The following is a 24,677-nucleotide window of genomic DNA, read 5'->3' as shown; positions in this document are numbered from 1 at the left end:
TATACACATGCACTCACACACGCATGCATGCGCACGCACGTAATCAGGACTCTTCCTCTCTCGTCTCCCTTTTCCATAATTGAAATTAAAATTGATTAAAATTACTCAGGGTTAACTATGTAAAACACCTAAAATTAGATTATCTAAAAGGTACATGCGAATAAATGACATAATTGCTCTCATCAACACTGAATCAATGAAAACCAACACTTTCCACCCATCAGACGGAAACAAGCGTATGTAGCCAGTGAAAATAATACTCTGATCATAAATGCAAATTCTTGTATTGTCCAGTAGCCTGCACACATATATATACACACACACACACACACACACACATACCATCACCACAACCACCACCCTTGCGTCAAATCTTTACTATAAATGTAAAAAGAAAGAGAAGTCAGCTTTACTCACACTGCAGACTGGTATTACCATCCTACCCCTTCGGAATTACAAGTCCACTATAGCTTTTAGCTTTCTGCTGCTGAGCTGTACATTTTCACACTTATGTGCAAATACTTTAATTTAATAGTTTTTAAAAAAGGGAGAACAAACTTGAGTATGTTACATAGTCAAAATAATACAATATTACATGCTAATGAGTACAATGCTGATCTAATTCTTAATCGATGATAGATGAAAGAGAGTTTGAAGAGTAGGTTGAACCATTTTGAACGATTGTCGGCACAAAAAAAGTAATCATGCGACCCCGACGAGACTCGAACTCGCAATCTTCTGATCCGAAGTCAGACGCCTTATCCATTAGGCCACGGGGCCAACATAGACAAGGAAAATGAATTATTATATACCAAACACCTGAGATGCACTTTATATTTCGTTTCTCCGCGATTTTGCATATAATTTTTCTACTGTTATAAACGTCTAAATATCTTCCCCATTGATTTCTGCTGGTCGTGGCACTCTCTTGCGGTAAACAGGAAAATTTATTTTTGTATGTTTTCCGGTTTATTGTCGAAATGCATGTTTTTCACATGTCTGCGTAATTTGCTTTTACATGATAGCACTTTCTTGTAAATTTATACTGTTTTCCTTCAAGCATTTTCGTTGACACAAAATGTGTATATAAACTTAAACAAAGGACTGATCTGAATTTGATTTCTTTTTATGAGGCAAATTTGAGTAAAAAGGCAAACCAAGGGAAGTCACTGTTCGTGACTATGGCTATCAAGAGCAGAGACTTCTGCTAGCACTTCAGCCAAAGAAACTACAATGGGACTTCCTTATGTACAGTGTTTGCTTCAGCGTAGAGCTAAGGGACTTGAGCTCAAGTAGGCCTGTTCTGACAGTACTTGTACTTTTGTGTTATATAAGAGAATAGTACTGTGTAGTAGGTGGCATGATAATGGACACCGAAGAGCCTTTCAGGTGGACAGCTTGTAAACTGAATGATAAATTGCTTTGCTGTTCTGCAGACATATTATTCACATGTCACATATATATATTCGAGTTGTCCTGTCAAGAATGCGAAAGTAGCCTTGCAAGCTAAACAGAGATCCATTTCTCAGCATCAGAAGAAACCCAGACATTAGGTTCAATATTGTGTTGACCATTCTTCTTCTGCTGGCCCATCTTGGAGAGATTTTTGGAATATATATCATGTTTTCTTTGCTATCAAACTCGATCTTATTCCATTCAGATACCTTGATTATCCCCCTCTCCCAACTTTACATCCCCACCCCTACCTTAATTCATATTAAACCCTATCTAGACTCTTCTTTGAACTTCACTTAACGTTTTCTTTGAAGGTCTTTGCTGATCTTGCCAAAAGTTTTATTTTGTCACTAACAATGGACCTCCCCCCCCCCCCCCCACCCCCACGCACCTGACAACAACAAAATTGAAGAGAACATCAGGACCTGGTCTTAATTATAAAACAGGTGGCAGTCAATAGAAGAGAATTTACAGAGGTTACAAACAGAAAATCTGAAAAAGCAAGGTCTTAAAATCGAGTACCGTAAAAGTTGGCCTATAAGACGCACCTGAATACAAGCCGCACCCCCTGATTTTTAACAAAATTTCAGAAAAAAGAAGAAATTCCTACTTATTCTGCACTGGGTTATAAGCCGCAGGGGTCTGTTCATTAGAAAAAAGTCGCGGCTTATAGGTCGACTTTTACGGTAAGTCATAAATGGGGGGGGGGGGGGGGGGTCACTATATTAATTATAACTGTTCTTATTACAGGGATGCCTCCAATACATGGACATTGGGACCAGCCAATTAATGGGTCGATCCTACAATGGGGGTGACCCAGGGATAGACTGAGGAATGCATGTTGGGAAGTGTCATTTCTGGTGAGTTAATGCCCTGTCATCAGAGGAGCTAGCTTGCATTATTGTAGGTACAGTGGCACCCCCAGTTTAAGACCTCCAACTGTCGGAGAAAGCAAGGTCTTAAAATGGAGTAAATTTACAGTGGTTTAGAACGGAAAATCTGAACAATCAAGGTCTTAAAAGGGAGGAAGTCTTGAACTGGGAGGTCTTAAAACGTGGGTTCCACTGTACAATGGATTTTCTGATGCTGCAGACTTGGCTGGAGTTTAAAGGTTTTCGGGAGCTGGTTTCAGTGGTTAATATGTGTTGCAAAAAAAAATTACTTCATTAGGTCTTTCTCAAAAGTAAATCAATTGTACATAATTGTCCTTTTTTACTGAGTAAGTGCATGGCAGCCTCTAGTTAAATTGTAATTTAAGAAATGAATTTGTTCCTGCCTTCAGATTTCAGTAATGGTTGACTGTATAGCTCTTTTACCAACCAAACACACTTCTTGCAGTCTATGTATGTTCAACTACTCTGTGAATTTCACATCATGAATCTCTCTCTCTCTCTCTCTCTCTCTCTCTCTCTCTCTCTCTCTCTCTCTCTCTCTCTCTCTCTCTCTCTCTCTCTCTCTCTCTCTCTCTCTCTCTCTCTCTCTCTCTCTCTCTCTCTCTCTCTCTCTCTCTCTCTCTCTCTCTCTCTCTCTCTCTCTCTCTCTGAATTTTTGTTATGCCTTCACAGCAACCTACAGAAGAGTTCCTATCAAATCAACAAAACTTTTGAAGCATATATATGAAACTAAAACTAAAAGCCTAGCACACAAACAAGTTTCTATCTTAGGGCATACCATCCCCTGCCCCACCACCACCCCACTCCAACCCCACCCCAGGTACCTTTAGCCTAGTGGTGTCCTAATTTATGACTCGGCTCCCTTACGCTGAAGGGTTATTTCAATAAAAAAAATGTATACACCCCTCTGTTATGAGCCTGAGAGGTCCCTGTGTTTGCAGACCATAAAAGTCATTGAATTATTTCACTTTGGACTTTGGGTTAGTCTGAGTAACTGAGAAGTTTTCTGTTCATTTGCTGTGCAAGCTGTCCTACAAACTTGTGGTCAAGAAAATGTTGGTAAGCTAAGGAGTTTTGATTTTTTTTTCTTTGGGGATGGGAGGTTAAGTCATATTTGCTTGCAGCGTTTATTTTTGTGTTTGTTGTGGTAATTGTTTATCACCATAAGAGTGCTTCAGTTTATTATTGAACTTGTTACAGAAATTCAAAACGATATATATTTGCAGATGCCTTTTCTTTGATGTGTTTCTGAAAAGCCTGTTTTGTTCCCCATTGTTTTAATTCTTATTTGGCTGAGATGTTGCCTTTCTACTTCAGATTTGAATTCCTAAAATGGAATACATCAAGTTGTATCTAATTTACATGTAGAGGTCTTTACTGTCTTAGATTTTCTGTTTATAGAGCCTCTGTTAATATGCCTCCATTTTAAGACTCCTTCCTTCTTAGGACATGTTTTTTGTCAGATTTTTGGAAGTATTAAAAGGGGGGTTCCTCTGTGTGTAGGACCACTGTGTCTGCAGGATTTGAGGATTAGGAAAGAGGATGATAGGTGGATAGGGGTATATATGGCTTAATGCATTACAAAGACCCCCTCCCCCACCCCCCATCCTTCTTTCTTTTAAGACCTCCACAAATCTTAGAGAACTAGGTATTAAAAGGGAGAGAGTCTTAAAGTAGAGTTGAATTTACAGACTTCAATAATGGAAAATCTAGAACACTATGGTCAAAAAAGGGCTAAGATGTCTCAAAAGGGAGGTAACACTGTAATTCCTTTTTGTGTGCAGGGCTTTGTGACGTCATGGTGTCTGTTGGCGCTGGTGTCGGGGTACCCATCAGGTCCCCCAGTTAGTCGCTGTCAGGACTTGTTCCCCCAAGGTCACCAGGTAGACGCCCAGCTGACCCCACCCCCCTACACCATCAGCGTATCCAACACCGTGTTCTCTGCTGGGGGCAGTATTCAGGGTGCGTAATCAGTAAACATTCTGAGATGCTAATGTTTTGCAGACAAAGTGCATAATGAGTAAAGATTATGAGATGCTTACGTTTTGAAGACAGAAATAAAATTGTGTTGATATTTATAAATTTCTCTTGTTCTGCTCTTTTATTACCAAAGTTATATCATAAAAGCCATGGCTTTGTGAACATGTATTTGAATAAAATACTGTTTCAACCAAAATTGTGTTGATCAACCCTGGGCTTGATTTGTGTCTCTTCTGCTGCTCGAAGGCTAAGCTGATTTTAGCTCACATTCTTTTGTACCTATTGGTAGCAAAATGATTCTCTCTGTTCTGGCTATTTTTAACTCGCCCATTCCCCGACTAAAAGTCAAGCCAGGTACAGCCTGCCTGTGCAGTCATACAAAAAAGTAACTTCCCTCTCTTTTGTAATAATATATACAGTAAAACTAGGATACTACTTAATTTGTCTCCCACTGAGGTCCGTCAGACAGTATGAAAAAAAGAAAGTAACCAGTGAAGTAAATCTTAAGGCAATGTTAAGTACCATGTTGTTTCTGCAGTAGACTACCATGTTGTCTCTGCAGTAAAGAGAAAGTTAACAACCATGTTGTCTCTGATGTAAAGAGAAAGTAAACAACCATGTTGTCTCTGATGTAAAGAGAAAGCAAACAACCATGTTGTCTGATATAAAGAGAAAGCTAACAACCATGTTGTCTCTGTAGAAAAGGGAACATTAACAACCACAATGTGTCTGCTGTGAAGAGAGAGTCAACAACCATGTTGTCTCTGCAGTAAAGAGAAAGTAACATTAATGTTGTGTCTGCAGTCACCGTAAACAGCAGCAGCGGCAGCTTCAAAGGCTTGTTCCTGCAAGCGCGCAGTCTCCTGAACTGTTCAGACGTCGCTCCCATGGGCACATTCACACTGCAGCCAGGCGAGTCTGAGCTGCAGCTACTCACCTGCTCCGGCGCCCCCCCTTTATAGACGTCCAAAAATCTGAGCAAATCAGGTCTTAAAAAGGAGGGAGTCTTAAATTTGGGGTGAATTTACAAACGTTAAGAACAGAAGATTTAAAAAATCAAGGTCTTAAAAGAGAGGTCTTAAATTAGGGGTTCCACTGTAAACCACAGGGCAAAGATGGAAAACGACAAATTGGGGGTTCCACTGTAAACCACAGGGCAAAGATGGAAAACGACAAATTGGGGGTTCCACTGTAAACCACAGGGCAAAGATGGAAAACGACAAATTGGGGGTTCCACTGTAAACCACAGGGCAAAGATGGAAAACGACAAATTAGGGGTTCCACTGTAAACCACAGGGCAAAGATGGAAAACAACGAGGATGAAAGGTTAGGTTAGGTGACGATATACTCTGTCTCTATTCTTCTGCTCATATTCTCTTCATTTTCTTTCTCTGTCTACTCTTCTTGTTCTTTTGCAGATGAAGACGAAAGTCAAAACTAGTCCATGTTCATTTGTTCTTGTTGCTGTTTTCAGATGAGTACATTTCTATTGTTATCGTATGAGGACGAAAGTCGCTTGTTCATTTCAATGCTTGTTATTCTCTCCGGTGCCAGGACACTGGTTCCGCATAACTTTCACTTATACTTTATTACACATGTCGTACACATTCAGAGCGCTTACTTCCCCTTGTTCATCAGATCAGTGTCATGAACAAATGTGTGTCATTCGTTGCTCTTTCCATTGTGCAGGACTCAGTGGGTCACAACAGTAGCGTGACCAAGACGCTCAAGTCTTTCTCTTGGACCGCTCCTTCCCGGTCCCCTGGACACCTGTACTTCAGGTGGGTTGTGTTTGTTATTACAGGCCCACTCTTTCCTGTATTAACACTGTTTGGCTCACAGTCTCAGATCCCGCCAGGTTTTTACACAGGATAAGACCATCCCTGAACTTGGTCACATGCCAAAAACAAGTCGCGTAAGGCGAAAATACAATATTTAGTCAAGTAGCTGTCGAACTCACAGAATGAAACTGAACGCAATGCCATTTTTCAGCAAGACCGTATACTCGTAGCATCGTCAGTCCACCGCTCATGGCAAAGGCAGTGAAATTGACAAGAAGAGCGTGGTAGTAGTTGCGCTAAGAAGGATAGCACGCTTTTCTGTACGTCTCTTTGTTTTAACTTTCTGAGCGTGTTTTTAATCCAAACATATCATATCTATATGTTTTTGGAATCAGGAAACGACAAGGAATAAGATGAAAGTGTTTTTAAATTGATTTGGACAATTTAATTTTGATAATAATTTTTATATATTTAATTTTCAGAGCTTGTTTTTAATCCGAATATAACATATTTATATGTTTTTGGAATCAGCAAATGATGGAGAATAAGATAAACGTAAATTTGGATCGTTTTATAAATTTTTTTTATTTTTTTTTACAATTTTCAGATTTTTAATGACCAAAGTCATTAATTAATTTTTAAGCCACCAAGCTGAAATGCAATACCGAAGTCCGGGCTTCGTCGAAGATTACTTGACCAAAATTTCAACCAATTTGGTTGAAAAATGAGGGCGTGACAGTGCCGCCTCAACTTTCACGAAAAGCCGGATATGACGTCATCAAAGACATTTATCAAAAAAATGAAAAAAAACGTTCGGGGATTTCATACCCAGGAACTCTCATGTCAAATTTCATAAAGATCGGTCCAGTAGTTTAGTCTGAATCGCTCTACACACACACACAGACACACACACACACGCACGCACATACACCACGACCCTCGTTTCGATTCCCCCTCGATGTTAAAATATTTAGTCAAAACTTGACTAAATATAATGAACAGCCTGGGTGCTGTATTACTTACTTACTGCCTTTCACGCCTGGTGGCGTGTAGGGCAGCTGGGTGCTCTATGTGAACATTTAATTGTTGATGAATTTATTTTGTAAAAGCTACTATTGGTTTTTTCTCAGTAATGAAGTTATCACATTCAAACTCTCAAAAGCAAGTTGGTATGTGACCAAGGGGAATGATGGTCTTATCCCATGTAAAAGCCTGGCCAGATCGGAGACTGTCAGCCAAACTTATATGTTTATACAATGTACCTGGAGGAATGCATTGATAAGCAAACATTGATAAGAACACAATATTTCGCAATGTTTTTTGTTAATATACATTTACATTTGATGCAAAGGTTTGTTAGGTTTTTTTTAAGTTAATTAAGAGAGCTCTCTCGTTGTTTTGGGTTTATCTGTTTGTTGTAAAAGGCTAGGTCTTGATCACTGTAAAGATATACCCCCTTTTGTCTTTTTTTCAGGGCCACTTTTGTACAGTCAGCCTTTGTTTTCTGGACTACAACCATTTCCGATTTCATCACCGACACCTCTGATACATCAGACCTTCCACCCAAAGCATGTGATGCCAGAACTACATTCACAGGAAACGGGGGACATGCAGTGATCTCAAACTTTGCCTTGACTGTTTTGATGAGCATTCTTTCTGCCAGGAGCTATTTTTTGCCTTGATATCTTCTCATTTCTGCTTTGCTTTGTTTAATTCAGTGGAACCCCCCTTTAAAAATTCCTCCCTTTTGAGACACGTTTTCTCAGATTTTCTGCTCATAATCTCTGTAAATGTACCCCCATTTTAAGACCCCCCTTCTTTTGAGACCGGATTTCTCAGATTTGTGAAGGACTGAAAAGGGCTTTTTCACTGTACCGGCAACTCAATCTTTTGATATTGCTATTTCATATGTTAAGTGAATTTCCATTGGTCAATTGGGCAAAACTGAGCTCAGTGCAAAAGTGATATCGACGACATTTCCGTCGATATCAGTTTTGATATCGACGACCTCTTTATTGCTTCCCCACTTCAAAAACAAAAACACCTAAATTTAAAAACAAACAAATATATATGAAAATGTAATTATCCCAGAATTTAGTTGAGCAAGTGACTGAACACTTTTTGAAAGGAAAGACATTTTAAAATACTGAAAAGTACAAGAAAAGAGTCAACAAAAAGAAATAATAATCAGAGGGAGGAATATGGAACAGCCAAAACTGAGACAAATACTTTTGTAATTTCTTTACAGAAAATACAAAATGTCCAGAGAATTAGCAATTTATCTAACATTGACTGACTGTGTGATGATATCTTCTGCCATTGGTCTGTTTCGACAGTGATATCAAAATCTCGACCTCCGGTCTCGATTTTGATATCACTGTCTCAACAGACCATAGCAGAAGATATCACACAGTCCATCAATATTGGGTACTGTTCTATATATCTTCCTACTTTTTATGCACCCTCCGCGGATTAGGGGGAAGAATTTACCCGATGCTCCCCAGCATGTCGTAAGAGGCGACTAACGGATTCTGTTTCTCCTTTTACCCTTGTTAAGTGTTTCTTGTATAGAATATAGTCAATGTTTGTAAAGATTTTAGTCAAGCAGTATGTAAGAAATGTTAAGTCCTTTGTAATGGAAACTTGCATTCTCCCAGTAAGGTCATATATATTGTACTACGTTGCAAGCCCCTGGAGCAATTTTTTTATTAGTGCTTTTGTGAACAAGAAACAATTGACAAGTGGCTCTATCCCATTTCCCCCGTCGCGATATAACCTTCGTGGTTGAAAACGACGTTAAACACCAAAGAAAGAAAGAAAGAAAGAATATAAAACATGAGTCGTTAGATAGTACAGTAAAGAACCATATATATATAGCAAATAGTTTGCAATGAGTTACATTCTCAACTGTTATCATTTCATAATCTTGTTCTTTGGTGTTGCAGAGTTATTTTAATTCAAGCAATTAAATTTAATTACTGACAAAAAAGAACTTTTTTTTTCTCTTGAACAAGTGTATACATATGTGTGTGTGAGTGAGTGTGTGTGTGTGTGTGTGTATTTGAACAAGTTTCTATATGTACATGGAAGTGTGTTAGTGGCCACATTTGTGTGCACACATGATTTGCAGTTTTGGGACAGATTGTTTTTCTCATAATATATATCATTAGTGCAAGCACAATATCATGTACAAGAAAAAAACAAAAATGAACATATTTCAGTTCTTCCCGTTGACTCTGTTATTATATCCGTTATTAATATTAATTCAGGGGCTCAAGAAAAGTGGGGGATTGAAGATCTGTGAATTTTTTTAATTTTATTTTTTGTAGAAGTCTCCAATTATCTTAACAATGAAGTTTCTTCCCAATGTGTGCTCAGACACACACTCATACACACACACACACACACAGGCACACACACTCGCAGTAGTTTCCCAGCAATAAGCTGTTAAGTCCAGACACACAGACAGACACACAATTAAAGTCTGCTGGACCCTTGTACTAGCGTACTCGGTGATAAAACGACAGCTGTTGCAACTCTGATCGAAATCAAGATTCTTTTCATTATTTTCCTTGATCAAAGCGCGGTTGGACCTTTCTTGAGCGTGTGCCATTTTGATGCACTAATCCCTTGTAAATAAATCTCTACTTTCGTTTTCTCACTTTACTTTACCATTTGGTAATAATTATTTCAGGAATCCGACCGACCGGAACTAAGAAAAGATAACCCAGTTCAACGTTCAAGATGGCGGACGACGATATTGACATCGAAGGGGAATTCGATTTTAAGCTTGAGTAAGTGCATCTATAGCAGATTTATTCGTCTTCAATTCATCATATTTCAACAAACATTAGCCAGCATTTTCTGTAAAGCAGTCTATTGCCTCATTGGTGTGATCAGTGGTCAATTTCATACTACAACAGCATCCATTGTGCTTGTACAAGTTGTAGTCTGCTATTTTGCTGGAGTACAGTCACAGTAGGCCTATAGATCTGTCTACAGTAAATCTTTCTTTTTGTTCTGCCACTAACCACGTCTATCAGAACTAAAATTTCATTGTGTGCTGCTGTTCACATATACGTGCGTTTTGCTATTTATGCGTTGTCCTTTGGGTTTGACATAATCACAAGAAAGGATTCAATAGTTCAAACATCACTAAATTAGTAAATTTTATAAATATTTACTGAACATGTTGATTCCAAGGACCTGATTCGTTGGTCACAAGTATCATCTTGTTCCTTTCTTCTTCATATTGTTTTTGTTCCTCAATCGGAGACATATATATACTTATGGACCCTTCACAGGCTTCAGGAATAGGAGTGGATACATAATCATTAATTGTCAGTTGTAAATGATGCTGTGACAAAAGGTCGTGCTCCAGACCCCATGTGTGTTTGTAAGCAATTAAACAACATTATCAAAAACATGTATGTGTCTGTGTTTGTTTGTTGGATTGAAAATAGGATGAAGAGATACCTACGATAAAATTGTGTGTTTTAACAACAGCTTTGTGAATTAAATCTACGATGAAAGTGAAAAACTGCGGAAAAATTTCCCGCCGAAACCAATAAGTATGAACTCATACTTTTGTTATCAACCCAGAACACTCTTTTTAATGCACAAAACCAAACTGCATTGTAAATCTGGAAATAAGAATAATAAATCAATATGTGTGTAAACAAACCTGCTTCTATATAAAAATATTTAATTAGAAACGGAGAAATTAACTTCAGGTTGTTGGTTGTGATGATGTTTGTCCGAAGTGACAACGATGTTTTGACATCGTGTGTATGTATCATCTATGCTCCGGTCCGAACTTTTGCAGTTTCCAGAACACAAAAAGAATTAATGTATTAGTTGAGATCGCTGGGCATTTGAAATTTACAAACATGACAGAGATATTCCGAATAATTTGCTAAGCATCGAATCATTTGTCCGGATGTCACAACCGAGCAATCACGAATTTTTCAACAACTGACACTCTCCGTTGACTTCCGATCGTACGTTGTTATATCATCGCTCCCAACTGATTTCAAACCAAGGCTTGTTTTTCTTGGAAATGGCGCGTCGAAGAAGGGAAGGTAAAAGAGCTTCGTTTGTCCGTATTTTCTGAATTACAAGTTGACGTCACAACCGACATCTACATCACAACCGACAAACAATCTGTTAGAAATAATTTTTCATTGAACTCATTTCGAATTTGCATGTTATTCAAACGAAACAGAGCGCATCAAAATACGACACACTGCTCTCTGTTTGTTGTTCGCGCTCATCGAATGAGTGCGATAGGTAAAAAGCTGAGAGAGGACAAATTATTTTGTATGTCCAAAGTCACAACCGAACATGACCGACATACGAAATGTAATTCACGGCTGTTTCGAGAAAGCAAACAATTTGAAAATGTTCGTTCGATGTTTTGTACAGCAGCTAATTATTGACGACAAGCAACTGAATGAATTTCTGCATGAATATTTCCAATCCACACATAGTTTACTGTCTTTGCTATGTTGGTTGTGATGATTTTTCCAGGAGACAAACTTGCTATGTTCACTGTCATAACCAACTTACCTTACATTTCTTTGGTATATTTTTTGGAATTTTTGTTGTTGTTGTAAGCTGTTTTCCATTCTTTTAAAGTAGTAGTAAAGAAGTAGGTCAGTTGTCAATTGATTATCAGACGACACTGGTTGTAGTAGGCCTACCAGTAGGTCATGGCCTAAAAACTCAGTTTAACTTTTAAGTAAAAAAAAAATGTTGGGTGTCACTGTCAGTGCAGGCTCTGTGTGTGTGTGTGTGTGTGTGTGTGTGTGTGTGTGTGTGTGTGTGTATGTGTATGTGTGTGTGTGTGTGTGTGCTTGCTTACAGAGTTACATAAGCTATAGTTATGGGCTTATAACTTATATTGAATTAACGTAGCCTAAACAATTTATGTTGTAGTCCAGATTACTGCAGAGTCCTGATCATCGCTGATGAAGGTGCATTTAAGATGCTTTCCCACTCTACAGCATTTTCCCATTTTCAGTTTATTTAACTTAAGCTACAAATTAATTATGACTTTTTCCAGGCCTGTCGTGAGTTGCACAGAGGAAAGAGCTTGCGAACGTTCGCTACGATAACATGCTAAGCCATAAACCAAAGGCTCTTCCAGTCCTCTTTATGGGTTTTGTTTTGCATATTTATTAGTATTATATATGGAGAGAGAGAGAGAGAGAGAATGCAAAATAAGACAGAAAAAGAGTTGTCTGTCTTTTAGTTTTAACTTTAAGTGTTATGTTTAATTTTGTTTGTCCATCGCTATGTCATCACAACCGACCATAAGATTAAGCACAGTCATCGTAACAAAGGCTCTTCCAGTCCCCTTTATGTTTTTTTGCAAATACTAGATCTGTAGTAGTTAAGGTAATAGCCCCCCAAAATTGTTTTTTGTATTCTCTTTTGTTGAAAATGAAATGACAAGCATCAAGTTTGTCCATCGCCTAATCATCACAACCGACTCAAAAAGTGCCATGATCATGGTAATTTGAAGTTTGTGAGCTCTTTTGTGTGTGTTTTTATGTAAAAGGAATTACATATCCTTGATTTTAACTGACAGAAGTGTTCTTTTGTCATTTATTTTGTAAACACATCAAACGGAAACGTGATGTTTATGTCGGTCGTGATGTTGGACATAACATCATGTAGAAAAAAATAAATAATGTAAGTTGGTTTTGGAATTGTTTGCGTGTAATTCACTGGTGTTGTACTTTCTTTTGATTTATAAAAGGTATTTGGATTGCAGAAGTTTCATTTATGGAGGTAAATCAATCAAATGGTATGTCCAGCATCACGACCAACATCTGTCAGATTGTTAACAAAATATGCTTATTCTACAGAACCCGCTGACCAAACTATCTTTTCCTATTTTATTTTATGTAATGAAAATATGAAACATTCAGCATAAAAATGCACTTGTGTTAAAAAATATTTTTTGATTTTTGATTTTTCTACTTTTTTTGCCACGACCTTTTGTCACAACATCAAATGTAACCCCAAATTCCTGGCCCCGCTCTTTGTTGTTGTTGACATGGTTGTTTTTGTTTTGGGTTGTATTTTGTTGTTGTTGTTGTTTGTTTTGTTATTGTGCATTTTGTGTGTTGTTGGTTGCTGTCTAGCTGTGTGTTGGGGGGGGGGGGGGTTAGGAACAAGGGTCCAGACAGGGCTTGTGATAGTTTCCCAGCTTTCCAGTTCAAGAATTTAAAAAAAAAAAATGCTGCATGACCCGACCAGGCACGAATGTTGCTTGTAAAGAGGCCTCCAGTCCGGCTTGCATACTGCTGCTACAGTGGATCTCACCTTTTAGACCTCCAAAAATCAGAGAAAATCAGGTCTTAAAATTTATTAAAAAGGAGGGGGTCTTAAAATGGGGTTAAATTTACAATTACACTAAGGCCAAAAAAAAAATAGGTGTGGTTAAGGTAACATAGCCCAAAAAAATAGGGTAGGAAGGTAGGCAATCACTTTTTATTTTTTTTAACTTTTTTTTTTAATGTGTACAAATTAAACCTACTTGACAGGGAAATAAGTGTGCGACTCGAGCGCTTCCGCTTTCATTGCGTTTTCTGCACTGTGAGGGGTTTTTTTTTGACAAATGTAATAAAAAGTTATAGGGTCGGCCCCTAAAAATAGGGTAGGTCGGGTTACCGTAACCACACCTATTTTTTTTTTAGGCCTAACACTAACAGAGGTTCTTAACTGGAAGTCTGAGAATACAAGTTCTTGAATTAAAAGGGAGTCTGTAGTAGCCTCAATTACAATCTTGTATACAATACATGTCCCTAGCTACTGTGATCTTCGTGTTCTTGATTGTCCTATTCTTTGGTGTTTTTTGTTGCAGGACAGGGGATGGACTTTACGATGCAAATGAGCTTCCATCCAAAAGCGCAAACTTGTTGCCAGAATTTACGAATCCTCCTTGGATGCTTGAACAGGTGTGGAAAAAGTGCACTATTACTATTAGATGAAAAACAATTCCTGCAATTTTGATTGACTAGTTCATTGCATTCTATTGTTTGGCTTGACCCTCAAAATAAATAAATCACTTTTTACTCAAGGTATATTTGTGTAAATAGCCGGGCCTCAACACGAGAAGCTATGTACTCAAGCTACTTGGAGCCAAGGGAAACATGAAACAACGCTATTTGCACAATAAATGACTTTTCTCACTTGTTTAAATAGCTTGGCCTTGCTGAAAATGCTATTTACACAAGTTTATGTGTGAATAGCCATTAGAGGCTATATACACATGTGCATTTGTAAATAGTATTTGTCAGTGGGGTTAGGCTATTTACACAAGTCATATATTATGTGAATAGCATTTTCAGCAACTTGAATCAATGTAAAAGGATTTTCAGTCAGTGCTAGGGCAGTACAAACTGCCTCTCCCCCTCCCCTTCCCTTGCATTATATATTTTGCCAAGTTTACTGTTGTTATTGTTTTTGACTTTGTCTATTTTTAGAAGAGCTGGTGCCAGTCTTAGTCTGATACCTTGTTAATAGTTCCTGTATAATCTATGCAGGGCTAACACCTTTCCGGTTCTCACCTGAAATCTGTTATTTTACAGGGACGAATACAGAATACTAAAATGGCTAGCTGTGTAGTATTCTGTTTATCCTACATACTGTACTTATGTGTATTTTACTCAAAACGTCCCGCAGTCGAGGCGTTCAAATTGAAGACACTTCTTTTGGAACCTCGATCTCTTCAAAGCCTCGTGCAATCTTTCACGTCAAAGCAAAGAAACGTCACTTTAGAAAGTTTAGCCTGACGTGTTAGTTCTGAAAACTCTTCTAGGGAACACAGCAGGCGAAAAAGTGTTTCCATAATGACCTTTGTCTCGATGACTTTGGCATCATAAGCAGTGAAAAAGCAGGTCCCTGCCAGACTAGTTTGACACGACCTCATTTACATGATATACACACGTGTGGTTTCAACAATATTGTTATCTCATGAGTGGTCTCTCTCACGTATGTAGAATAAACTGTTGGATTAACTTTGTAAATTTGTATCAGCACAGATCAGGTAGAACGTTTTCTGAAAACAGTATCGACAGAGTACGCATTATAACATATTTTTAGTGCGCCCTTGGACCCGTTCGTATGGGAAGCCGTTGTGTGTGCAGTGTAAAACTGTTGCTTGAAAAGAAATGGATGTCTCATTACATGAAATTGCATGGTGTTCAATGCTGAATGGTTTTTGTATTCCTGGTGTTGTTGCAGGGCTGGACACTGGACAACTGCATGGATGAGAAGTCCAAGGCCACCATCGAGAAAATGCTGCTTGAGGAACAGTATCCTTTTCTGACCGTCGCCTTGACACACATTGTCATGGTTACCAGTAGCTTTGGTTGTGACCAGGGCTGATTTGAGGGGAAAAGACTATTGGTCATTTGACCAAAGTTTTAGGGTGACATAGTGGAAGGCGCACATGATCCAGTACGCTTATGAGGCCAAAAGATGTGAAGAAGAGTGCCTTCATCACAGATACAGTGGAACCCCCCTTTTAAAACCTCCAAATGGGCGGGGATGTAGCTCAGTCGGTAGCGCGCTGGATTTGTATCCAGTTGGCCGCTGTCAGCGTGAGTTCGTTCCCACGTTTGGCGAGAGATTTATTTCTCAGAGTCAACTTTGTGTGCAGACTCTCCTCGGTGTCCGAACACCCCTGTGTGTACACGCAAGCACAAGACCAAGTGCGCACGAAAAAGATCCTGTAATCCATGTCAGAGTTCGGTGGGTTATAGAAACACGAAAATACCCAGCATGCTTCCTCCGAAAACGGCGTATGGCTGCCTAAATGGAGGGGTAAAAAACGGTCACACACGTAAAATTCCACTTGTGCAAAAAAACACAAGTGTACGTGGGAGTTTCAGCCCACAAATGCAGAAGAAGAAGAAGAAAAACCTCCAAATATCTGAGAAAGTAAGGTCCTAAAATGGAGGCATATTCCTGGACTTAATGAACAGAAACTCTGAGAGTGAAAAAACGGGGTCATAAAAGGGAGGGAGTCTAAAATCAGAGGGTTTTACCAAAATACAGTCGAACTCGCTTAAGACGAATCACTGGGGATCAGAAAAAAAGTTCGTCTTAACCAAAATTCGTATTAAGAAAATTGATTGATTTTTTTTCTTTTTTCTTTAAGTCTTGTACATTTTATGGTGTTTCAATTTGTTTCTTTCGCAACTTTCATGCTGCTTCACGTTTAGACAATAAAGTGACATATTCAGTTACATGTTCATGTGTGTCTCATGTTGAGTGATGATTGTTGAGTGAGAGTGAGCACACAGATGTTTCATCCAGTTGTTACGTTTTTGGTCACACACACGCACACACTGACACTGTCCACATTCGCGGTGTTCCTATCATTTGTCCGGAATCACTTACCTTGGCGACGGGTAGCAAACCTTGGCCAATTTAGTTTTTTTTGTTTTGTTGCAACATGATGTTCAAATCCAAATCGATAGCACTGACTGACTGATAAACTATCGCGAACCGGCGAACGCAAACGTTGAGAGTGTGGTTTCCCTTGTCCAAGGGAAACCACTCTGGCATCTATATTTTTTGGCAATGGCGTCCGTTCAAAACATTGATGTTTCGTTTTTGGTATTCGCGAAGGAAATAAACGTCAGTCAGTCATTCATGTTCAGTGTCTGAGCTATCAATCACTTTGATTCTAAATTTGAAATTGTTTTGTGAGTACAGTGTAATCAGTTTAACTTTACTCAGTGATTGGTTGAGCAATGGTTCAAGCAGTCGACGCAAGGGAAGACTTTGACACATGTATTCAAACTTCTCAAATTCCCATGATATGTCGATCTCGGGACGAGTTTAAAGATTTCGTCATAAGCGTGAGTAAATTACAGACATTATGCATGCTTGGGAATCCAAAAAGTGCTCGTTATAAGCATAAATTCGTTACAAAGAATTCGTTTTAAGCATTTTTTTTAAGCATGAAGAAAGAGGTATTCAGTTGGGAACTTAAAACTAATACGTTATAAGTCAAAATTCGTAACTAGCGTGTTCGTTTTAAGTGGGTTCGACTGTACAGAGTCTGAATTTGAGGATCTTTAAAGGTGGCTACCACAGTACACCCAAAAGTGTTGGCTGACCTTGACCTGAGTGCAGACAGTACATCAACGGGCGGAAGAAGGGGAAGTACCTGGGTATCAACAAGTCAGTGCTGCTCATCACCTCCTCCTCCTCCTCCTCCACCTCCACCTCCCAGGCGGGACAGGAGCACACACATAAGCGCCAGTGGACTGACGAGGAAAAGAAAATGTTTCTTAAAGGCCTGGTACGATGTCCTTTGACCCTTCTAATAGACGATTTTCGGAAATAGCTCTGTCGGGTTTGCATGGGTTGTGAAAGAGTGAGTATTCTTGCATTTGGGCAGACAAACTTTTTTTTTTTTTTTTTTTTGTTTGTTTGTCAGACAAACTTTGCTATTGTGCTTCCTGTACACGTGGTTGAGACACACACTCTTGCTAGTGACTGGCCTATACTGTCACATGGGAAATAATGTCTCAACCACATGTACAGGAGAAGCACATGGCAAAGTTTGTCTGTGCAAATGCAAGGGTACTCACGCTTTCACAACCCATACGAAATCGACAGAGTCATTTCCGGAATTCATCTATTACACTAGAGAAACTTTAGTCTTGTGGCTGGAATCACACATTTTGGTGTGCTCAAAGGCATGATTTCACTTTCAGAGCAGGGTTTGTGTTCCGTCTTCAGAATGTATTTAATTATTGTTTTGGAGTCGTAGGATTACTTTATAGACTTTTTAATGTATCTGTGTTCCCTTATCTGATTCTTGGTTTGGATAGGATTGTTGTTATTGACTTAAGAAGCACAATCATCAGTGTTATTCATGCATGCATTGCCATGTTGATAGAAGCGTTTTCTTCTTGAGAGAACATGTCTTAATTTTGTTTCACATTTGCTTGAGTGCATTAAAATCATTTTTCGTTTCAATGGTAAGGGTGCACAATGCTACACTTGCTGAAAGACCATAAGAATCAGCATGATAACAGATTTGGTTGTTAGACAGTGAGTGTGCTAGAGAAAAAGAAAAGAGAACAAAAATGTGTCAATCCTTCCACCTTCTGTGGTGAGCATTACCGACGGGCACAGTGGCGTGGTGGTAAGACGTCGGCCTCTTTATCAGGAGGTCGTGAGTTCGAATCCCGGTCGCTGCCGCCTGGTGGGTTAAGAGTGGAGATTTTTCCGATCTCCCAGGTCAACTTATGTGCAGACCTGCTAGTGACTTAACCCCCTTCGTCTGTACACGCAAGCACAGGACCAAGTGCGCATGGAAAAGATCCTGTAATCCATGTCAGAGTTCGGTGGGTTATGGAAACACGAAAATACCCAGCATGCCTACTCAACGAAAGCGGAGTGAAGCTGAATGTGCTCTCAGAGTATAGTTTGGGGAACACAAATGGGCAAACGAGCTCACACGTAACCAGAAAATTCTGGAACGCTGAAGAAGAAGAATAAGGACACATATGATTCTCTGTTTGCACAAACCTGACAAAACAGTTAAGATCGTCATCTTGTTTTGTTTTCTGTGGAACAGGAGCAGTTTGGTCGTAGCTGGAGCAAGATCGCTCGCCTCATTCCTTCCCGAACCTCAATGCAAGTGAAAAACTACGCTCAGCAGTACATGAAGAACCTGGTAAAAGCTTAACTCTTTCCCCCAAATATGTCATAGGTAGCATTGTGTTTTGCAATTGCTTCAGGGATCTGCATATTGGAGCTTGAGCAGGCGATATTGGATGCTCCGGGGAGGTGTGGGGGGGGGGGTAAATTTGTCTGCCGTCTGTCACTCTGAGTGGTGAGAAGTGTTGTGAATGCCGGACCTTACAGGGTAACACAAACATTCAGAATTGTGAGCAGGAAAAAACCATCACCTCTGGACTCTTTGCTCTTTGCTCTGGCATCTTTATGTGTGTGCTTGAAGGTTTTAAATATGTCATGAATGTTATGGATTAAATAAATTGAAATAAAATGCCATGATGGTAAGTAGGAATTGACCTTCTCGTTCTTTTGTTTCTTTATTGTTGCCTCTTTCTCTTTTTGGATTTTACTCTGTGTGTGTTCTGTTTTGTAAGAGAGACGGGCGGGGATGTAGCTCAGTTGGTAGCGCGCTGGATTTGTATCCAGTTGGCCGCTGTCAGCGTGAGTTCGTCCCCACGTTCGGCGAGAGATTTATTTCTCAGAGTCAACTTTGTGTGCAGACTCTCCTCGGTGTCCGAACACCCCCGTGTGTACACGCAAGCACAAGACCAAGTGCGCACGAAAAAGATCCTGTAATCCATGTGAGAGTTCGATGGGTTATAGAAACACGAAAATACCCAGCATGCTTCCTCCGAAAACGGCGTATGGCTGCCTAAATGGCGGGGTAAAAAACGGTCATACACGTAAAATTCCACTCGTTCAAAAAACACGAGTGTACGTGGGAGTTTCAGCCCACGAACGCAGAAGAAGAAGTAAGAGAGACCATCAAACTGCCTTTATACTTGCTAAATTCCATGTTGCCAGCCATCTATTGAGACATTGCCCTTAACCCCACTGAGGCCAAACGTGGACCTCGGCCAGTTTTACAAGATTTTTACCTCAACTGTTCTTCAGCCTGAAACAGATTTCGCTTCCTCTCAACTTTTGCTTTGGAAAAAAATTGTTTTATTCATTTGTTTTTTGTTTGGTTTGTTTGATGGTATTTGCCATGAAACTGAAAAAAATTCAAATGCAAGATGCAAGTTATTTTACTTTCTTACAATATATTAGTCGTTACTCATCTTTTAGTTGAAGATTGTTTTGCTTGACTCAACTTTGCTGTTGCAGGCTAAAAGGGCTGAACAGAAACACCGCGAAGCCACCATCACGTGTGCCGACATCTCGTCTGCAGTCTTGGAGACGTCACGGCCCATTCCGCCATCAGCAACGGCTACCACTGCAACAATCTCCTGCTCCCTCCTCGACACTGCCGCTGCTGTGTCCACCGCCCAGCCCACAGTGACCGCTCGCCCACTCTCGTCACCGGTCAAACCCAAACCTAAACTGGTCAAGCGCAAGACTTCTTCTCCTTCTAAAAATGGGAGACCCAAGGTTGTGAATGTGGGAAACTTCGGTGGAGATTTCAAGATCGACAACACACGTCTCGGCTCACTGTTTTCTGTGATAAATGGTGTGAAGAATGAAAGTGGTGCAATGTTACCTGTGAACAGCGGAGATGTGGCACAGGAAATTAAGCAGGAAAGTGTTGAGGCAGTGGTCAGCAGTTACAGTGCCGCGAAAATGTTAGCCTCAGAAGCTGAAATCAAAGCGAGAACTGCAGATTCAGAGAGTGAAGAAATCGACATTGACATAGAAAACGACGACGGCGACGAAAACGCCATTCTGCAGAGTCGTTCAGCCTCGCCCAGTTCGGTCTACGACAAACTTCTTCGGCAAGCGAACGTACGGACACACAGTGACCCTCGTGCATTGACCAATCAGATCCCAAGTGTAGAGAAAGAGGAGGAGGAGGAGGAAGATGAGTGTGAAGTGACAGCAGATGCTCTGGATGAAGCGAGCAGCAGTGCGGTGGAGAGTGATGACGGCTTGACGCAACATTCAGACACCATCTATTCGTCGTCTGGAAGTAGCCACAGAGCAGAGTGGACGATGGAGGAGGAGGGCGATCTGGACGAGGATAAACTGACCGACTACCAGGAAGTCAAACAGATAGGTACGTCTTGCTGTTACGTAGGTTAATAGTGAGTAATGCTTCAGCTACTTTATGACCTTACGGAAACTGAAGGAAATGGGTCTTAAAGAGAGGAATCTGTAAGTAAGGTTAGTATTTTGTGTGTGTGTATATTGGAAGGGGGGGGGGGGGGGTCAAGAACTTGAAGAAGATAAGGTTTCGAAAGAGAAGTCAAAGATATTACATTGTATTTTGTATACACTTGCCTCCCCCCGCGGGTTAGGGGGAAGAATTTACCCGATGCTCCCCAGCATGTCGTAAGAGGCGACTAACGGATTCTGTTTCTCCTTTTACCCTTGTTAAGTGTTTCTTGTATAGAATATACTCAATGTTTGTAAAGATTTTAGTCAAGCAGTATGTAAGAAATGTTAAGTCCTTTGTACTGGAAACTTGCATTCTCCCAGTAAGGTCATATATATTGTACTACGTTGCAAGCCCCTGGAGCAATTTTTTGATGAGTGCTTTTGTGAACAAGAAACAATTAACAAGTGGCTCTATCCCATCTCCCCCCCCCCTTTCCCCGTCGCGATATAACCTTCGTGGTTGAAAACGACGTTAAATACCAAATAAATAAAGAAAGAAAGAATACAGGGATTGGCATGAGGAGACGCAAGTTTAATATTTATTGTGTTACAGTGGAACCCCTTTTTTAAGACCTTCAAAAATCGGGTCATAAAATGGGGTAAATTCACAGAGGATGTGAACAGAAAATCTGAAAAATGTAGGTCTAAATAATGACAAAGTCTTAAATTGGGAGTCTTAAAGGGGGAGGGGGGGGTTCACTGTATTGATATCACTAACTGATGTATCTTTCTACTGTGATTTTTTATTTGAATAGTACATGCATAACTGCATCGCTGGCATTTTCCTCAAATTCTGACAGATCTTTGATAACATTGTTTTACAGTGAACGGTGTGGTAGCATCGAGCGGCGAGGTGTTTGAGTTCCCCATCCCTATTGAGGACAAGGAGTTGCTGGCTGACAGTATTCTGGAGGAAGAAAAAATGGTGCATTCCGAGTTTTTTGACGGCCGGCCTCTTAAAACCCCGGAGAGATACCTGAAGATCCGAAACTACATCTTGGATTGTTGGTATGTATTGTAATTGTAAGCGTTTAGTAAAGTGCAGGTCATTTAGAGCAGTTGTTTGTTAGTGTTAGTGTGTGTGTGTGTGTGTGTTAGTGTGTGTGTGTTAGTGTTAGTGTGTGTGTTAGTGTGTGTGTGTTAGTGTTAGTGTGTGTGTTAGTGTTAGTGTCACTGTGTGTGTTAGTGTTAGTGTTAGTGTGTGTGTGTGTTAGTGTTTGTGTGTGTGTGTTAGTGTGTGTGTTAGTGTTTGTGTGTGTGTTAGTGTTAGTGTGTGTATGTGTTAGTGTGTGTATGTGTGCACATTGTGTCATGTTGTACTTCAAACGACAACGCTCTGTCTTATTGCGTGGGATGTGTGTGAGTCTTTGTTACAGGAGTTATAAACACTGCAATGGACATGCACCCAAAAAGTGAAGGAGTCAATAATGAAAGGGAATCACCTTTTGCACCTGCCTTTACTTATCTCAAAAATGTATTTTTAACATCTGTGTTTCAGCGATGAAGTCTGTGAATACAAAATATGTGTTTGCACGTGCAGGAGAAAGAGTAGACCTGGCTATCTGAACAAGACGTCCGTTCGCCCAGGTCTTAAGAATTGCGGCGACGTCAACTGTATCGGCAGGATTCATGCTTACCTGGAGTGTATTGGTGCCATCAACTTTGGATGTGGTATGTATCTCTGCTTATTCGTGTACACATGAATGGGACAGCATAGCTAGTTTTCTATGGTAATATATATATACTCTTGTGCAACTGACTTTGTGGTATTTCGTTTAAAATATTTTTTTTCTCAACAGAACAAGCAGCCTACAACAACCCAGGAAGGGGTACAACAGCGTTGACCAAGACCAAGCATGTGTCTAAAGACCACTACCCCATTATGTCTGCTGCAAAACTGGACGCAATGGTGAGCACACTCTATTGCTAAACTTTGTATGTCACACATTTATAAAGTAAGGTGCTTGTTGATAATGTGAATACACTTTCACGATTTTCGGAAATAGCTCTGTCACTGTCAGGTTTGCATGGGTAGTAAAAGAGTGAATACTCTTTTAGTGAGCCAAACTTTCCACAAGTGCTCCTTCCCCACTTGGTCCAGACACACCCCTTTGCAAGTGACTGGCCTATAATGTCACATGGGAAACCACTCAGACAAAATGGGAATTCCTTTTGCTGCTTTTTGTCTTTCTCTCTTTCTTTCTTTGTTTTCTTTCTTGAATCAAAGGTGTTTCTATACGTACTAATTGTAAAGCGTTGGGTTTTATATTTCTAGCTGCATGCTTGATGTGAGATGGCACACTTATCTGTTCTCACTAATGTAACAGTTAGCCCAAAAAGATTGAAGAAGACGGTGAAATGCTAAAACAGAAATCTAATTGAAGATTGTCTTAATGTGGTCACTTTTCAGCGACCAAGGAAGAGAAGAATCCGTGACGCAAGTGGACACTGGGTGGACGAAAAAGAGCTGGAAGGGAAAACCATTGAGGTGAGTTTACAGTCAACCATGTGGATCTGTCCTCTGTGTGTGTGTGTCTGTGTGTGTCTGTCTGTCTGTCTTTCTTGTTGCACATCATGTGTATATTTATAGCACGCACATCCCTTTGTTTCTAAGATCCTATCATTTTCGATTTTAAGAAATGATGTGCTCCAAATGTGCAAAGTGACTGACAGAGCGGGACTGAATGTGTTGCAGCACAAACCAGAGAAGGAGCTTGCAGGGAGATCAAAAAGCAGCCGAGGCCCGAAGGGGGTCTACGACCCTTTTAAACTGGTGCCTTGTCAACCCTTTACAGTCGACAAACAGGTAGGAAATGGTGATGCTTGGCCTTGTCTCAAACAAAAGAGAAAAAGACAGAAAACACATAGAAATTTCTAAGACCCTTTTGTCTTGTCAGCAATTTACAGTTGACAAACAGGTAGGAAAGAATGATGCTTGGCTTTATCTCAAACTAAAGAGAAAAAGAAAGAAAATCAAAACTTGACTAAATGTGAAAATAGAGAAAGTTGTAAGACACTGTTACTTTGTCGGCCGTTACAGTCGACAAACAGGTCAGAAATATTTTTTTATATATCTTTCAACCACTAATTTATTTGGTCGCTTTCATTTCCAGGCTCCTTTTCGTCTGGAAATGTTCAGCACAGCGCTGGCGGTGATGGATATCCACGCTCACATCTCTCGCACGGAGGTGATTGGCATGCTGGGAGGTCATTTTGACCCACATTCGCTCTGTCTGACTGTCAGCATGGCCGTTCCCTGCAAGAGTATCAGCACTGGTATGCAGTGCGAAATGGACCCTGGTCAGTGTGGTTTTTTTTTTCTCTTTTTCTTCTTCGTCTCCTTTGTCTTCTTCTGCGTCTTCTTCTCCTTCTTCTGTTGTTTCAGAGCTTTCTGCTCTCAGGTTCACCTTATGGTGAGAGTGTTGCATGCCACATTTTTTACAGACAGTCGGGCAGCGTGGCACCATCGTAGAGGGAGTGCATGCTATGCTATGCTAACTTGGTTTTTCTGTCCCCAGAACTAGTGTCTATTTGGGACATGACGTGGTTATATGCTAGGAAAAAGTTGAGTGGGTGGGGGTGAGGCCGGGAGGTGGGAGTGCATGCTTTGTATCTGTGTGTTTTCAAGTCCTTAGACTGTGCAAGCTTAGTGGACAAATTATGACCTTGTGTTTGTACTTTTTGCACAGTGCAGATCAAA

The 24,677-nt window shown here is 40.1% G+C and overlaps 1 protein-coding gene and 1 non-coding gene across 3 annotated transcripts in view; one reads left to right on the top strand and one right to left on the bottom strand.

Moving 5' to 3' along the window:
* Window positions 1–707: 707 nt before the first annotated feature.
* Window positions 708–780, bottom strand: Trnar-ucg (transfer RNA arginine (anticodon UCG)). Its single transcript has one exon. It is a non-coding gene; the product is annotated as a tRNA-Arg (tRNA).
* Window positions 781–1,174: 394 nt separating this feature from the next.
* Window positions 1,175–24,677, top strand: part of LOC138967264 (histone H2A deubiquitinase MYSM1-like) — a 31,307-nt gene continuing 7,804 nt past the window's right edge. Inside the window, exons 1-16 of one of the 2 annotated variants that reach the window (XM_070339791.1) lie at window positions 1,175–1,309; window positions 2,206–2,315; window positions 4,133–4,310; window positions 6,018–6,109; window positions 7,584–9,903; window positions 13,983–14,076; window positions 15,365–15,435; window positions 17,267–17,435; window positions 18,723–18,821; window positions 19,991–20,876; window positions 21,802–21,985; window positions 22,518–22,648; window positions 22,777–22,886; window positions 23,388–23,465; window positions 23,673–23,783; window positions 24,091–24,277. In XM_070339791.1, coding sequence (XP_070195892.1) covers window positions 9,854–9,903; window positions 13,983–14,076; window positions 15,365–15,435; window positions 17,267–17,435; window positions 18,723–18,821; window positions 19,991–20,876; window positions 21,802–21,985; window positions 22,518–22,648; window positions 22,777–22,886; window positions 23,388–23,465; window positions 23,673–23,783; window positions 24,091–24,277 — 2,170 coding nt within the window. In that variant the 5' untranslated portion in view covers window positions 1,175–1,309; window positions 2,206–2,315; window positions 4,133–4,310; window positions 6,018–6,109; window positions 7,584–9,853. Of the gene's footprint in view, window positions 1,390–2,205; window positions 2,316–4,132; window positions 4,311–6,017; window positions 6,110–7,583; window positions 9,904–13,982; window positions 14,077–15,364; window positions 15,436–17,266; window positions 17,436–18,722; window positions 18,822–19,990; window positions 20,877–21,801; window positions 21,986–22,517; window positions 22,649–22,776; window positions 22,887–23,387; window positions 23,466–23,672; window positions 23,784–24,090; window positions 24,278–24,677 lie in introns of both variants that reach the window. The other variant, XM_070339792.1, reaches the window with a different exon arrangement.

This window comes from Littorina saxatilis, linkage group LG5, assembly GCF_037325665.1.
Source record: "Littorina saxatilis isolate snail1 linkage group LG5, US_GU_Lsax_2.0, whole genome shotgun sequence".
NCBI lineage: Eukaryota > Metazoa > Mollusca > Gastropoda > Littorinimorpha > Littorinidae > Littorina > Littorina saxatilis.
Note: the sequence above shows the minus strand (reverse complement) of the source record. Positions and strands in the feature narration are given on the sequence as shown.